This window comes from Populus euphratica, unplaced genomic scaffold (assembly GCF_000495115.2).
Source record: "Populus euphratica unplaced genomic scaffold, PopEup_1.0 scaffold70.1, whole genome shotgun sequence".
Classification (NCBI taxonomy): domain Eukaryota; kingdom Viridiplantae; phylum Streptophyta; class Magnoliopsida; order Malpighiales; family Salicaceae; genus Populus; species Populus euphratica.
In genome coordinates, this window is record NW_011499950.1 from 350,724 (window position 1) to 365,261 (window position 14,538).

The following is a 14,538-nucleotide window of genomic DNA, read 5'->3' on the forward strand; positions in this document are numbered from 1 at the left end:
CACAAAATTTGTAATTCACCAATTCAAGGTTTTATCTTATTTGATGCATTAAATCTGTTAAATATTTAATAAATTTAAACAAATTTTTTAAAAGTATAAAATCATTTACATTGAAAGATTATTAAATGATATTAATTATGGTCATACAACAGTATATTTGATATCACAATGACTTTAAAAATAAAATATTTGAAAAGAATAAATTTTTGGTATTTTATTTTCAAGGAATAACTTTGTTTATATGGTATTGTGATTACCAAGAATTCTAACTGATCAATATAGATTTTATAATAAGAAATTGGTTACGTTAAAAAAAAGATATTATTATCCATTGAATATCTTTTTTAAGACAAACTACATTGTTAGTTTTATCATAAATTGCTAATGTTTTATTTGTTTATGTTATGATAGTTTTGTATGTAGTAGTGTTCCTAACTTTGATATCACCGAATATTCAACTACGAATACTTTTAATTTTAATGTTGATAAATATTATGTAGATATAAAAATAAAATAAATTTAAATTAGTATTTTTATTCCTGACTCTAGTGTTAATGAACAAAAAAAATATAATAAATTTATTTTTATACATATAATTTTTTTATGTAGCTAAATAAAATTAAAATACAACACAATAAAATAAAATAAATGTACATCAATATGTTTATTACTGACAACAATAAATAAACTAATAATTTTTTTTATTTTATATCTATATTTTTTTTATTTTTATATAACTAAATAAAATATAATAAAATAAATTTGAATCAGTATTTTTATTCTTATTTTAACATAAAAAATAATAAAATTATATATATATATATATTAATAATTTTTTTTATTTTATATCTATATATTTTTTTTATATAACTAAATAAAATATAATAAAATAAATTTGAATCAGTATTTTTATTCTTATTTTAACATAAAAAATAATAAAATTATATATATATATATATATATATATATTTTTTTTTAAATCAGGTCAGGTTTAGCTCAACTTATATAGGTTGTGCTAGACCCAACCAGCCCAGGTTTAGCTCAACTATATTTATATAGGTTGTGCTAGACCCAACCAGCCCGGTCTAGCTACTGGCTGAAACTAATGGCTTGCTGAGCTAAGCTGAAGGCACGCGTGAGTTACTTCACCCATGCTGAACAGTGCAAAGGTAATTAAATTACCTATGCAAGATGTTTATGCTACATGATATGCAGAGAATGAAGGAAGAAGGGCGTACCTGCTTCTGAAGACGACGAAGATGGTTGCAGCGCTGGTGGTGACTCCCTTCTACTGCTTCCCTTTGTCTTCCTTCTGTGTCCACTTGTCTGCCTTTTTTTTTCTCAACAACTTTCAGGATGGAGGAATTAAGAAGACGATGAAGATGCTGGTTGGACTTATTTTGACTGATTTCTGGGTTGTTCTTTTTCTGCAGGAACGGAGACAATGGTTGTTTCTCTTATTTTTTCTCCTTCTCTTTTGTGTGTCTATTTTTTTCTGCTCTGTTTTCTCCTCCGTCTATTTTTGTTTTATTATCCTCCCCTGTGTTACTGTTTTGAGTCTGGAAAAGCCCCCCTCTTTGTTTGTTGTTCGTGGTCTTCTTTGTTTCCCAAGTCCAGTGCGCTTCCCATTGTTCATTATCCCTGTTTCGTTCTCTGTTAAACCTCTTGTTCTGGGTCTGTTTCTTGTCAGCTCTCCCTTATTTCGTTCTTCTCCTCCCCCTGTTTTTGTGTTTTCCTCTAGCTTTTATAAAGCCAGAGAACGTGGTAATGATTTTGGGAGTGAGCCAAGTCCGTCCATGCGTGCTAGAGAAAAATAAAAACTGGGGACTTGGACTGCATTGTGTCCCACGATTTGCAGTTACAGATTTCTTGCTGAACCGGTCTCTCTTGAGCAAGGAAAAAGATGGAGAATAGTGGATACATAAACGGCGCCGTTTATAGCTGGAAATGATTATTTTCAACTTGACCTCTGAACTTATAACATTTAACAACTGGGTCCCTGATTTCATTAATTAAATAATTTCAAGTTCAATTAATTCCCTAAACTTTCAGTTTATATTATCTCAGCCCAAATTTCAATTTATTCCTCATTTTTATTATTTCATATTTTTTATTGTTTTTTAAATAAAATAAAAGTAAAAAATTGAGTTATGAAGAACGTTATTTGGAATCAAATCAATTCTGGCTTTTTTATATTTTTTGAAATAATGTTATTTTGGAGTTATTTTTTCAAGTATAAAATATTTGAAAGAAAAAAAAAAAAATTTCATTAACCCTAACCTGATAAAGCTTTGTAATTTTTTCATTAACCCTAACCTGATAAAGCTTTGTGTCTATAAATTATGATGGATATATCCATCAAACGAGATCAGGTCCTGCAGCTATACTACCAAAACAATATTTCTTTGTTTGCAAAAAAATAATAATATTAAAACTCACTATCATGATAATATCCACGGGTTCCACTTTGGGAAGAAGCTAAATGGGCCTCAAAAAAAGAATCGATAAAAAAGAATTGATACAAAAAAATCACAGAGGGAAATTTTAATCAATGACAAACCAAGCAACTGTTGCCCAGTCCAAGGTAGCCCAAGACAGTAACTGGGCTGCACCGACCACCTTGTCAATCTCATATTCTGGTCAGCTCCAATGAACAGTGTATGCGTGGACATTGTTGGCTCTGCGGGATGAAAGATAGGTTGCAGAGAAAAGGGACCAATGGAATTGCTTTTAGCACAACACTCTGATCGCTGGTAACACCTTCTTTATGTTTGTTCTTGTTTTTTTCTTTCCATGTGATCATGTTTTGCTGCCTATGGAGCAAGAATTAATGTAATGTAGGATAGGACAAGGCAGAGAAAGAAAAAGATATGTTCTTGTAAAAGGGTTCTTGATTTGAGTTTGTTTTCTTGACAAAAGATGTTGGCTTTTTAGGCATTATGTCGTTTCCTATGCTGTATGTTTGTAAAAAGTAATTGTTTTTTCCTGGAGATTGAGATGGTTGTTTGTGATTTATTCAGCACCGTGCTGAACATGAGCTATACAATGGGTGATGTGGTCTGTGTAGGAGGATTTGGTTGGTTGTTCTTGTTCTGTCCTTGTTAAACTGCTTAGAAAATGCCAATATTTGTTATCTTGATAAAAATTGTCTTTGCTACTGAAGTTCTTCAAGACTATGTTTTGATTCGGCCGTCCCCTATGTTCAATGAATTTGGGATTCAAATTCTCGAAGAAGATCATTCTATTATGAGCAGAAGTGGTAGAATCTTGTTTTTTCAATGATTAATTGGCATTTGCTGGCTAAGCTGAGTCTTGGTTAACAGAAGAAATGAAAGGAGACAAGAAGTAGGATGCTAGGAGTATATTGGTTCAACTTCAAAGGTAATCATATTATCTTTAGTTCATTGTAAGTGATTGGCATGGTTTTTCTGGGCAAATCTATTTTGCGAGTCTCGGTGTCACAAGAGGCTGGTGCATTGTGATTGTATTGAAGAACTTGCCTTTTAATACTGCGAGTCATGCAACCTCCCTGCTTTCATTTATGCTTTCAGCTTAATTCTACTTGATCACCAAAGATTTCTGCTCTTTGGACATGGACAAATCAGATCATGAATTGTTCATGACTGATATTTGCAAGAGAGCTCACTGTCTGCTTGGTCAGACATGAATGCACCGTGCTCTTTGTTGGGTTTATTTCTCTTGCTCTGATATGCTGGCTAGAATATTGAAGATGATTGGACAAGCTTTACATAAATGCAACTGGGACAAGTTGAGTTCTTCACAGTGCTTGAAACTGTCATATTGAGCATACTTAGAGAAATCTGATTGGTTTTGGAATTAAACCAATGAAACTTTGGAAAATGGATTACCTTGCATTGGAAACTTTATTTATTAGAAGGATTTTTTCAGGCTTTTAAAATAATTAGCTTTTCTAACTTGAAAACAATTTTTCCGAGTTTAATTTATAGAACTAAAATAAGATGCATCCCCTAATTTGGAAGTTGTACAGTAATCTACACAAACCCAAATTTATGTTTGATTTATAGGAAAAACATTGGTTCATGCCTTACCCTGTGATTGACTGACACGTCTAGCATTGCCTAAATTATTTTGCATCACAAAGATGCAAACCTTGTAAATTTTTGTATTGTGCATGTATCGAAAGTTAATTCTGTCAACATTTATATTCTCTACTCTATTATAGGAATTGTTTTGTGCTTGGTTTGCGACAAGACACTTAAATTAATCATCAAGTAATATTCTTCACTCTCTCTCACTGCAACAAAAATTCTAACTCTACAAGACTAGGCTTTTTGGTTTTGCAAGATTCTAACTCTACAAGAACAGGCCTTTTGGTTTTGGCTTGATCACTTTTGCAATCCTGTTCCTTTTTTAATAATACATCAGCTCTTGCCTTGTAAAAAAGAAGAAGGAAGACCAAAAAGGTCCTTTTTCAACTATATTCTTAGATGTATTTCATCGATACCACTTAATTAATACAAAGAAGGGGAAACAAGTATTAAATCTTATCTTATTCATGTAAATATATTCTTTCAGAATATCTTAGCATATTTTCTTGCTAGCATGTAAATGTGGAATGAATCAATCTCCTCTATGGAATAAAACTTGGCAATGAAGATTCTTGAAAGCAACTTATGTTTGAGTTTGGCTGAGCAGTGGTGGCCTAAGTTTGGAATATGCTAGGCTATTCTATCTCAAATCACATAATTGTGTTTATTTCTTCTATTGTTGTTCTATGTTTTAGCCTTTTAATCTGCTCCTTCAGATGTTTTTTGCTTGTGGTTTTTTTTTTTTAATTTTTTTTATGAAGTCTATACGATAAAATGATGCTAGCCTACTGAAGTTTTTTTTAATGTGTATTAACATTAATAGATGACGTTGTGAATTGTTTTCTTTATTCATATGCTTGTATTAAGTGCATGACATGGTGAATTGTTTTCTTTAATAGCTATATCAGATGACCATCTTTTGCCCTTCCTTTTCTCATTCATTTCATATGCTTATTCTTATACAATCTTTACTTTTACATTCTTGGTAGCCTTGCTAAGGTTTGAAATTGTAGTTCTGTGGACTGAATTGCTGAAAGCCTGAAGAGCTTGTAATTTCCATTGTTTGAACGCATAACAGAGATTTGCATCTCACTTTTTGAGGGGAAAAAGGGATAGGAAGAAGTTCTAGGCCAAAATAGAAAACACAGTGGTTATAATTTTTGGGTTCACGCTGTCGTTAATCTCCAGCATTAAATGTTATCTCAGTATTACACATGTTCTGTTGGTAGCAGCCTTCAATAGATAATTCTACTGCTGGTTTTACATTTTCATATTTTTATTGTAGACAAGATGTTGTTGAACTGCAGCCCCTCTAGATACTTATTATCTAAGGGAATACACAAGTTCTACTTGTGCCATTTTTCTTATTATCTAACAGAATTGTCTTTTTGCACTTGGTGGATGCATCTAGATGTTTATGTCACCACCAAAACGTTTTTTGTGGATTTGGAAGATCTTATAGAAAATGTGGCAGGAAGTGTTGATTTGGACAGTTACTCTGTAATCTTTTGCAAGCCATGTAAAACACTAAATAAATGCTTTATGAATTAAAAAATTCAAGAAATTATGTTGAATGATATGCTTTTAGTTAGTAGGAGATTGTCAGGGGCCACCCTCTTACGTGGAACAAGGAAGCATACACAAGGAATATTCCAGAGTTTAGATTTCTTTGTAAAATGAAGAAAAGAACTGGGAAACACAGTACATTGCTACTCTTTTTTTAGAAACAATACTAGTACTCAATAGCGCCTAGGTAGCATTTTCATAGAAAAGATTTTCTATTTGTGTAATTTTTTATGAATCTGTTTTCATTGTTTCAATAAATGTTTATAAAATAACCTTTTAGATAGCATGCATGCATTTGTGCTTACATGTGCTTAATTAGCATTTCATTGTTAACAAGATTAATGCATCCGAAGGATTAGTCATTTAGAATTAATTTACTTTACTAGGAACAAATGGTTTATGTGCAATTCTCAATAGAGAACTTATTGGAATAATCAATAAAACAGGAATGTAGATGTAACTAGTAGTATTGTACCATATTCATAATTGGAATTGGGACCAAACATAGCTCTCAATATGGAAAATCAAAATAAAAATAATCCTCATGGTGGCTGCACATATTCCTTTGACTACTGGCTAATGTTATCTCCTTCATGAGGCTTGTCTTTGCTACTTGATCTAGTCAAGTGTTGATTTAAATTGCTTGCAGTATCAAAGATAGTAAATGGTTTATTTGATATTTCAACTCCCATCACATGCATGCCCTATTAAATGTAGGTCCCCTATTGTGTGAATAGTCTATATTGAAGGTCCTTAGTGCTCAATGGAAAATGGGAGATTTACTTTATTCTGTTGCAATTGTCATTGGTAGTTTGAGTGCTTTTGAAAAACAAAAGGAGGTATTCTGGACCGATAAAATTATGGAGATACTCATGTCTGCCTTATTACTTTTTGCTTGAATAATTAAGTACAGTGATTACTCAGGGAATGAACTGTGTGAACCATTGAAAGCTATTCCTCAGTAGTCTGACATATAGATATGCTAGAATCTCTTAAACAGCATGTTGCCCCCTTTTGAGTTCACTTTTCATTAGATCCTTTGACTGTGGCTGACGGTGGTTGAATGTGAAATGAAAACGGGAAAGATTCATTACACTAACCTTATCCAGTGAGAAAGCAAGCATTAGAGAATCATGGAAAATTAGTTGTAGGACCATTAAAGTACAAACTTCACTCATTTTTAGAGAATTATAGGACAGTTATATAAGGTTACAATCCCGCATCTTTGGTAAGTTATGTATTAAGGATGCTTTACCTGCATGTATAGAGAGAGACGGGTCTGTTGGAGAACAATAACTGTCCACTCTCTGCATTTGTGATGGTTTTTATAATAATCATTTCCTTTTTCTTTTTCAAATTATTGTTCTGGTTAATAAAGGATCAACCATGTATGATGTACTCTTCATAAAACAAATAATCTTCTGTGTGCTTGGCTGCCAATGAGTCAAGTTAATGGCTGAATTGTGGCTGAATAATCACGTGGAGGATCTTGTTGAATGATATCGATTTGTGAGTTTTCTCTCCAGAATGATATCCAAATAGAAACCTGACTTGTCTAGGTTTTTCTGTTCCTTTTTTCTGGCCACTATAGCTTGGAAGTTTGTCCTTGGATTGAACAATGAAGTATTGCACCTAATAAATGATGAGATCAACATTGGAAGAAAGCCTTAAAAACAGGGAACACAGGGTGAGGAAAATGGAGATGATTTCTTGCCTCTTCACAGCTGTTGCTAACTTTCTATTCTAACCCTTTTGATGTTGATGTGCAAGACATTGTATAAGCTGATGCTGCCGTATTAAACAATGTGCGAATGGATCTAAGACTAGTACCATGCTAATATTGTTTTTATTGAATTTTGTCTGTGGCTGTAGCACAGTTTCATGCTGCTATATGGCATTGTGTCATTGGTGTGGACTGATTGCTGTAAAAGTGGATTAAGACGTCTGAGGAGGTATGTCCATGATAGAACATTATACCATCTACTGTTTATAGTTCATTTACTCTCTCTTATTGGTTTTCTCTATGCTTTAAATATCCGGAGCAATGGGACCTGGCACTTCTTTTGTCACACATATGTTAACTCTTTATCCAAGAAAATATATCACTGTTGTCTTTAGAATTAGATTCATTGTAGGAATAACCAACACTTAATTGCAAAATCATTACCATATACATTTCGTCTACTACTACTGTTTTCCAGTGCCTTCTACTATAAATATTAGTTAATATTGGAAATGTTTGGCTTGTTTGATGGAAAAATTTCAACTAGCTCCCGCAGCATTCTAGTTACAGTTGCTGTTTGTGAGAAGACAGGAGACCGTGATAGTTATCTATTTACATGGGTTAAGGCACCTTCCTCACATGTCGTAAGGGATTTCTGATTTTAAGATGAATAATGGCCAGTGTTATGAGAAAGATATTGCCTTTTGAAATATTCTCTGGCCAGGGGCAAGTATTGCCAGGGGGTCATAAGTAGATTTTCTTTGGGAAAAAACTTCCCATCGTGGGCCAAAGTGGGCTTTCCATTCTTCATGTGTAGTGTAGTGGGGCAGATATTGCTTCATCCCAAGGCGGGCTATTTCACAAAATTCTAGAATTCTTTTATTCTGAGTTAAGATGTGTTCTAAGCCATCAGTTCCTGTGGATGAGGGCACTGCAGAGGTAAGGAAAGCCACCAAGTAGAAAATATTTGCCTCTGGAATAACAGCAGAAGTTCTGTTGTCCCATCTGAAATCAGAATTAATAAATCAATCAATCAAAAAAAAAGTTGGAAAATTCACAAAATTAAACTTAATTCTTTTTTCAAACCGTTACTTTGATTTGTTAACTGGGTAGATAAGGACTGGACCGTTGCTGGTGTCTGTGAGGATATTGCCAAAGACTTCGTCAGCAAATTCGTTTATTTTGCTTTTGGGTATAAGAAGATTGAGCCATGGATGTGGAACTTCCCACAAGCCCTTGGACCGTAGTTTGACCTCAGACACATGAACTCTATCCAAGAATTCTATGTATGGAACTTCTGTTTGAAACAGTGTTGATGTGATGTATCTTAGTTGAGACAACAAATTCCCGACTTCCTGCGTGATAAAAACAGATTTTGAGTAAAGCCGTTTCATTAATTAGTTTCTGGTTTCCTAAGCAGTTTACTTGCTTATGAAAACCAAAAGATAGCGGGCCATGTGCTCACCTCATTGAGTGCATCTGCCCTGTCTCGGTTGAAGTATTTGGCCAATTCTAAGCAGTATAGAGTTCTTCCATCCGATTGAAACTGGCTAGCTTGAACTGGGTCTTGAGGATCGAAAGATGATCTCCAGTTGTTCAGGAGAGAAGTCCTGTTAATTATCACAAATCCTTCAATGTAGTCGAATGTGCTTTCTGCACCTATCAAACGCTCTTGGTCTGTGGCAAATGTTGTAAAATCCGAGTAGAGAACTCTAATCCATTTCACCTATTCAAAATATGAAACTGTCTTGTGAGAAATGATACTTACTACTGTAGGCATAATTTCATTCTCCTGCTTTAATTTTGTAAAACTTCCTTGGATGCAATGTTTATGCTTTTACCATATCAGGTGCTGGTTCCAAGGATATTCTTGCCCGAGTTATGATGCCAAACTGACCAAGTCCTCCAAGAACACTGTGAAATAGGTCGCTATTTTGCTTCTCCGAGCAATTTAGTACTTCCCCTTTTCCTGCACTCAGTTTCAGTAATTTTACATAAAGGATTTGTGCGATACACGATTTTTTTTCATGCTATTTATTCATATGTGTGTGCTCGTGAACCCTCATGTGTTTTATTTTTGTACTTGAACATCAAATTATTGGCAATGGTCAAGTTATCTTATGTGGAACCAAGGTGTGGCACAGCATGCATAGCAAGGACGTCATAAATACTTCACTCGACCCTGGTTCCATTATGCCTAGATTGAAATTATCCTTTTGTGATGCGTACTGTGTTATTGTTTTTCCCTTCTCCTTTTTTAATCTATTTTCGAAATTTTACTAATCTTTAACGAACCTGTAACAACTTCCATCTGGTGGACATTACTGATCTGAGGGCCATGCCGAAATGCCTGCCCACTAACCCCGGCATTAGACAAAGTACCACCAACAGTTAAATGTAGGTAGTCTGTCCATGATTTTGGTGCTAATCCATACTCCAGGCATTCACGCAGGATATCTATCCATAACTCACCGCCAGAGGCATCCACATATGGATTGTTCCCAGTGTAGACATGCATTTTAGGGCCTTGGAGTGATTCCATGTTGATTACAACTCCTTGATGGGCTTGTGCCTGACCCTGGAGTGAGTGGCTGTGACCTCTAGCTGCAACTGTGAGCTCTGAATTCGGACCCATCTGCCAAATATGCCTTATTGTAGTGGCAATATCAGAAACCGACTTTGGATATAGTACTGCCAAAGGGAGTAGCTGAAACCTATTGCCGAAGTCTTTGGCTGCATGGTGAACTTCATCAAAGCTGAAATGCCCGTCAACGGATAGGGTTCTCAATGAAGAAGGGTTGCTGGAAAAACAAAGGTTTATTCTTATGGTCATGCAGCAAAGGAACAAAATCATGAAGCTTCTTATGAAAAGCATCTTGGTTTGTTTGAGGAAGCTCACTGGTAGATATCTTCTTCGCTTTTTTTTTTTAAGCTTGAAAGTTGAGGAGACAAAGGTGTTAAGCTGGTTTACCTGCGCGTTTGTTAGCAAGAAGGCTAAAGGAGTGTTATGGAGGAGCCAAGGAAATGGAGGGTCGAGGGGAGAATTTAAAGGTGAAGATCTTGGATGGCTGAGTCAACCAATATTCGGTTTAAAGAATCCGTATGAAGACTGCCTACTTGTTAGGACTTTCTTTTGGTTCTCCTTTTTGTGCTCTTTTATTTATAACAACAACCATCAAACACAGATGCCAAGTTGAAGAGAAAAGTCACAAGAAAGAAAGATTTCACAAATCTTTGCACTTTTTCCCAACAGTTGCAACCACAATCTCACCTTTTCCACCAAATACAAGCATGTCTCGACATTTATCTCACTTATCATGGTAAGGCAACTTTTTCCTATATCTAGAAAAAGGAAATGCCCAATGGCTTCACGGTATGCGTATCTCCACTGCCTCTGATGACAGGTATTCTCATACCTGTCTCTCGTACATGAATTATTATAGACCATGTTTTTTTCGCTGTCGGAATGTAAGCATCGCGTATCTGCATTGAGATCAGATGGGAGGCTACGGGCCTCCCTTGGATTTATTTGAAGGGGAGGGACGATCAGGTGGGGTATTTATGGGTCCATATAACATGTGAAATGCTAATATTTGTGTGCTTTGTGGGGTGAAAGGTTATGATTAGTCATGTTGGGACCCTTTTGAACCAGTTCGAAGAGGTAGGAAGAAGAGCAGAGTAGATGGGGAGGACAGATTGAGGGAAGCACTGAATGACTCTTCTACTTCCTCGCTGTTGTCTATTGTTTTGAAGCCCAAGTTCCCAGAAAACGGACAAGTCCGAAGGATTCTCTTGTTTATTTGTTTGCAAGTTCAGTTAAATTAGGCCAGTGCAATTATTGCCTTCACTTTTTTGCAACGAGTTGCTTAACAGCACCGAGATTTGCACTTGGAGAGGGAAGCATCTTGCACTTCCCTTAGTATTGGCACTGAACTTACCATGTCAAGGATTCTCTTAAGCACCAGTGTAAAAGGAAAAACAGCAGTCAAATATGAGCAAAGGGCTGTTTTTCCTAGTTGGTAACTGGTTGTCATGGAAACTGAAAAGGACGAAGGAAAGGAATTCAACATCTTCAAAATTGATACATCTTGAAAATTGATCTCCGCAAACCCTCGTGTGCTTCCACAGAACAATGTGCTTTAGATGTTCATGCTTATAGTGCATCTGGCCTTGCATTTGATCACATTCTTGATTGGGATTGACCAAATATTAGCTCATTAAATCCTGTTAACACATTACATGATGCCAATGCCGCACCTATTAACAATAATGGGTTCCATTTCAGTGCACAGGAGGGGAGCTAGCTACGATCCAGATGTTGGGGGATAAAGGAGAAAATTTTAAGAAATGGCGAGGACAAAATATCTGAATAGAAAAGGGATGAATTTGAATTGCTAAAACTAATTAATGAGGGCTAAACTGAATTTGTTTTTGTAAAGTTTCAGAGGGCCAATTGCCCCTCCATGACGGTATGCCCTGGAGATCCCACTGGGTGTGATGGTTTGATTTGGATTAAAAATTCTAAATGAATTGATTTCTTTTTTTTAATAAAAATTGAATTGAACCAAATTGAATAAATGAACCAAACTGATTGGTATGGTTTGATTCATTTCGGTTTAACATTTATTAAAATTAAATAAGTTATATTTGAATCATTTATTAAAATTGAATAAGTTAAATTTGAATTATAGATTCCGATAGATTATTTTTAACCAATTTTAATTTAATGAATCTTTAGTTTATATCAAGCTTTTGGTTTATTGTAATCGGTTTGAGTTGAGTTTTTTTTTTTTAATTTAAAATCAAAACCGAATTAGAAATCATACATTCAGTTGGGTTAATTTCGGATTAGTTCTTGCAGATAGTCTAGTCAATCTGATTATTTTACTCACCCTCGCATCGCACCAACTAATCAGATGATTTTTGTCCAAACAAATCCTGTTTGAATAATATTTTTCCGTCGCAGAAACATCTTCTACATATGTGTATGCATCTGTATTATGGAATGGTGGGGTTTCTTTTACTGCTAGAAGTTGTTTAGGTAAAGTGAACAAAACTTAAACTTAATGGGAAGAAAACGACACAACACGATGATACGAGGAGGAAAACAACGTGAAAGAGACTGCATTGACAAATCAACTACTGACTCGCACTCAACTCCAAGTTCCTTTGAGGTGGATTTTGACAACGTTTCGAATAAAACAAGGAAGCATTGTCTCCAACTCAGTGTCCTAATTAACTTGGACTGGGGTCTTCTTTTGTGGGATTATAATATTGTAATCTCATGTTTTTGGAGTAGATATTGCACTCAAATACCTCTAATTATGGGGGCTATAGTGTGAAAGTGTAGTGTGTGAACATGTTGTGACATTAATTGTTCTTTTCATTTGTGGTGAATAACCTAATCTTTGATTACGTGCTTTCTAGAAGGAGACCGACCATTAATAAAGAAAACCAGGCATGATTAACAGAGCTTAATGATGATTACAGGAGACACTCCCTATAGCCATAAACACTGATCAAGCGGGCCTTCATGTCCATTGATGCTTCAATCTTGCAATGCATAAGCCTCTTTACAAGTCAAGAATTGTCTAATTCTACTCGTAACACTTGTCATGTAAGGATCGAGGGGACGGCTAGAGTGGTTCCCATGCCACCTTCCATGGTCATGTCATTGTAAAATCATTAATAAAACAAATTAGTGACACTAAGCATGCCACATCATACTAGCCTAACGATTTGATTGGGTAGTCATATGTCGACGACAAACCTATAATAACTCGACAAGTGAGGGGGAAGGCCACTAAGTTGGATGTGGTGGGTTGATTTCCACGTTAGGGTTCAGCTCAATATGATTATGATAATGTTAATCATGCCAAATAAGACTAAAACGATTGCACTTAATTAGAGGGGTTGGTAGGGCACAAAACCAAAAATTTGATTTAAACCCTAGAGGTTATGAAATCATAATTATCATGTTACTTCTTCCCACTTTTAATCCACTTTAATCAATGTTTCCTTGTCGCTCTTTTCATTCATACAAGGTTAAAACTAGTAACTGTGTGTAATCTCTTGTTTTGTCGTTCATGGCCTCTAGCAACGTAAACCTAGCTAATCAATGTTGTCTAAGGTAGCTAGCTAGGTTAAAAGCAACAACAAAAGAAATCCATCCACGTGGTAAAAGCCAAAACTCATGAAATTTGTATTATTGCCTTTCTGATATTCCACTTCTACATTCATGAATGACAAGGTGACTGATGACTATCAGTTTTACTTAGAAAATTTTCAAGTGTGATATGTTGTTTATGTGCGTGTCTAGACATTGAATTATTAACTGTCACAAAATGTTTGACTTCAAATGTATAATACTTGTGAACATTGCATGGTGCTTGCATCACTTAGTACTATGTTTGAAAAACCATACAATATATATAGAACCTTAATTAAAGGTTCTTTTTTTTCATTAATGATTAGTGAATCATAATGTATAATGGAATACTATTTATTTTATGCGCTAACTTGTGGATTAATCTAAAGTTTTTTTTTTACTGATTAATTTTTACTATTTATTAGAAGAATTAATTTTCATTATTTTCTTTTATTTCTAGACTTGTTTTCTCCCCATCCTTGTATTTTATCTGATTAATTCATCCTTGACAGTGACAACCAGAGTGTATATATATATATATATTTTAAGTATTGATTGCAAACTTAGTAAAATCTATTTTCAAGTTGGATTTCCATATACCTTGTAAGGTGATGCTGACTTAAAAAGAAACAAATCAAAACACAGTATCATGCCAGCATGTTTCCAGGAGGCATAATTTCTTCTGTGCATATACAAAATGAAAAGGCAAAACCCATCAATGAAGGTTTCTAAGTAACAGTTTCAACAAAATGATGATTAATTTTCTATAAATCAATCTTTGCTCTACCTTTTTTTTATGATTCTTTATATTCTTTTAGTATATTTCCTTGTCTCAAAAGTTAGGGAAAGTGTACAGTACAAGTGAAGAGATGAACTGTCCAGCATATGAAGAAAACCTAGACTTGCTCAGCAAGTTGGTTTTTAATTTATTAGGCCAACCCTCTCCCTTCATTTTAATTCATCTAGCTAGGGTTCTATACATGCCTTACTTATTTTTCTTGTCTAAATTTCATTTATGTTGGTGTGCCTGT

At 34.7% G+C, this 14,538-nt stretch overlaps 1 protein-coding gene and 2 long non-coding RNA genes across 3 annotated transcripts; 2 read left to right on the plus strand and 1 right to left on the minus strand.

Moving 5' to 3' along the window:
- The first annotated feature begins 2,541 nt into the window (after positions 1–2,541).
- Positions 2,542–9,583, plus strand: LOC105137889 (uncharacterized). Its single transcript, XR_844665.1, has 3 exons — positions 2,542–2,753; positions 7,509–7,588; positions 9,209–9,583. It is a non-coding gene; the product is annotated as an uncharacterized LOC105137889 (long non-coding RNA).
- On the plus strand, positions 3,388–5,634 carry LOC105137888 (uncharacterized). Its single transcript, XR_844664.1, has 2 exons — positions 3,388–4,308; positions 4,348–5,634. It is a non-coding gene; the product is annotated as an uncharacterized LOC105137888 (long non-coding RNA).
- Positions 7,766–10,292, minus strand: LOC105137887 (cytokinin dehydrogenase 6-like). The gene is made up of 5 exons (XM_011043813.1): positions 9,655–10,292; positions 9,201–9,328; positions 8,825–9,085; positions 8,452–8,714; positions 7,766–8,364 (listed from the first exon to the last, which is right to left on the minus strand). The coding sequence occupies exons 1-5, from the start codon at positions 10,232–10,234 to the stop codon at positions 8,043–8,045; spliced, it is 1,554 nt and encodes a 517-aa protein (XP_011042115.1). The 5' UTR covers positions 10,235–10,292; the 3' UTR covers positions 7,766–8,042.
- Between the last annotated feature and the right edge of the window lie 4,246 nt (positions 10,293–14,538).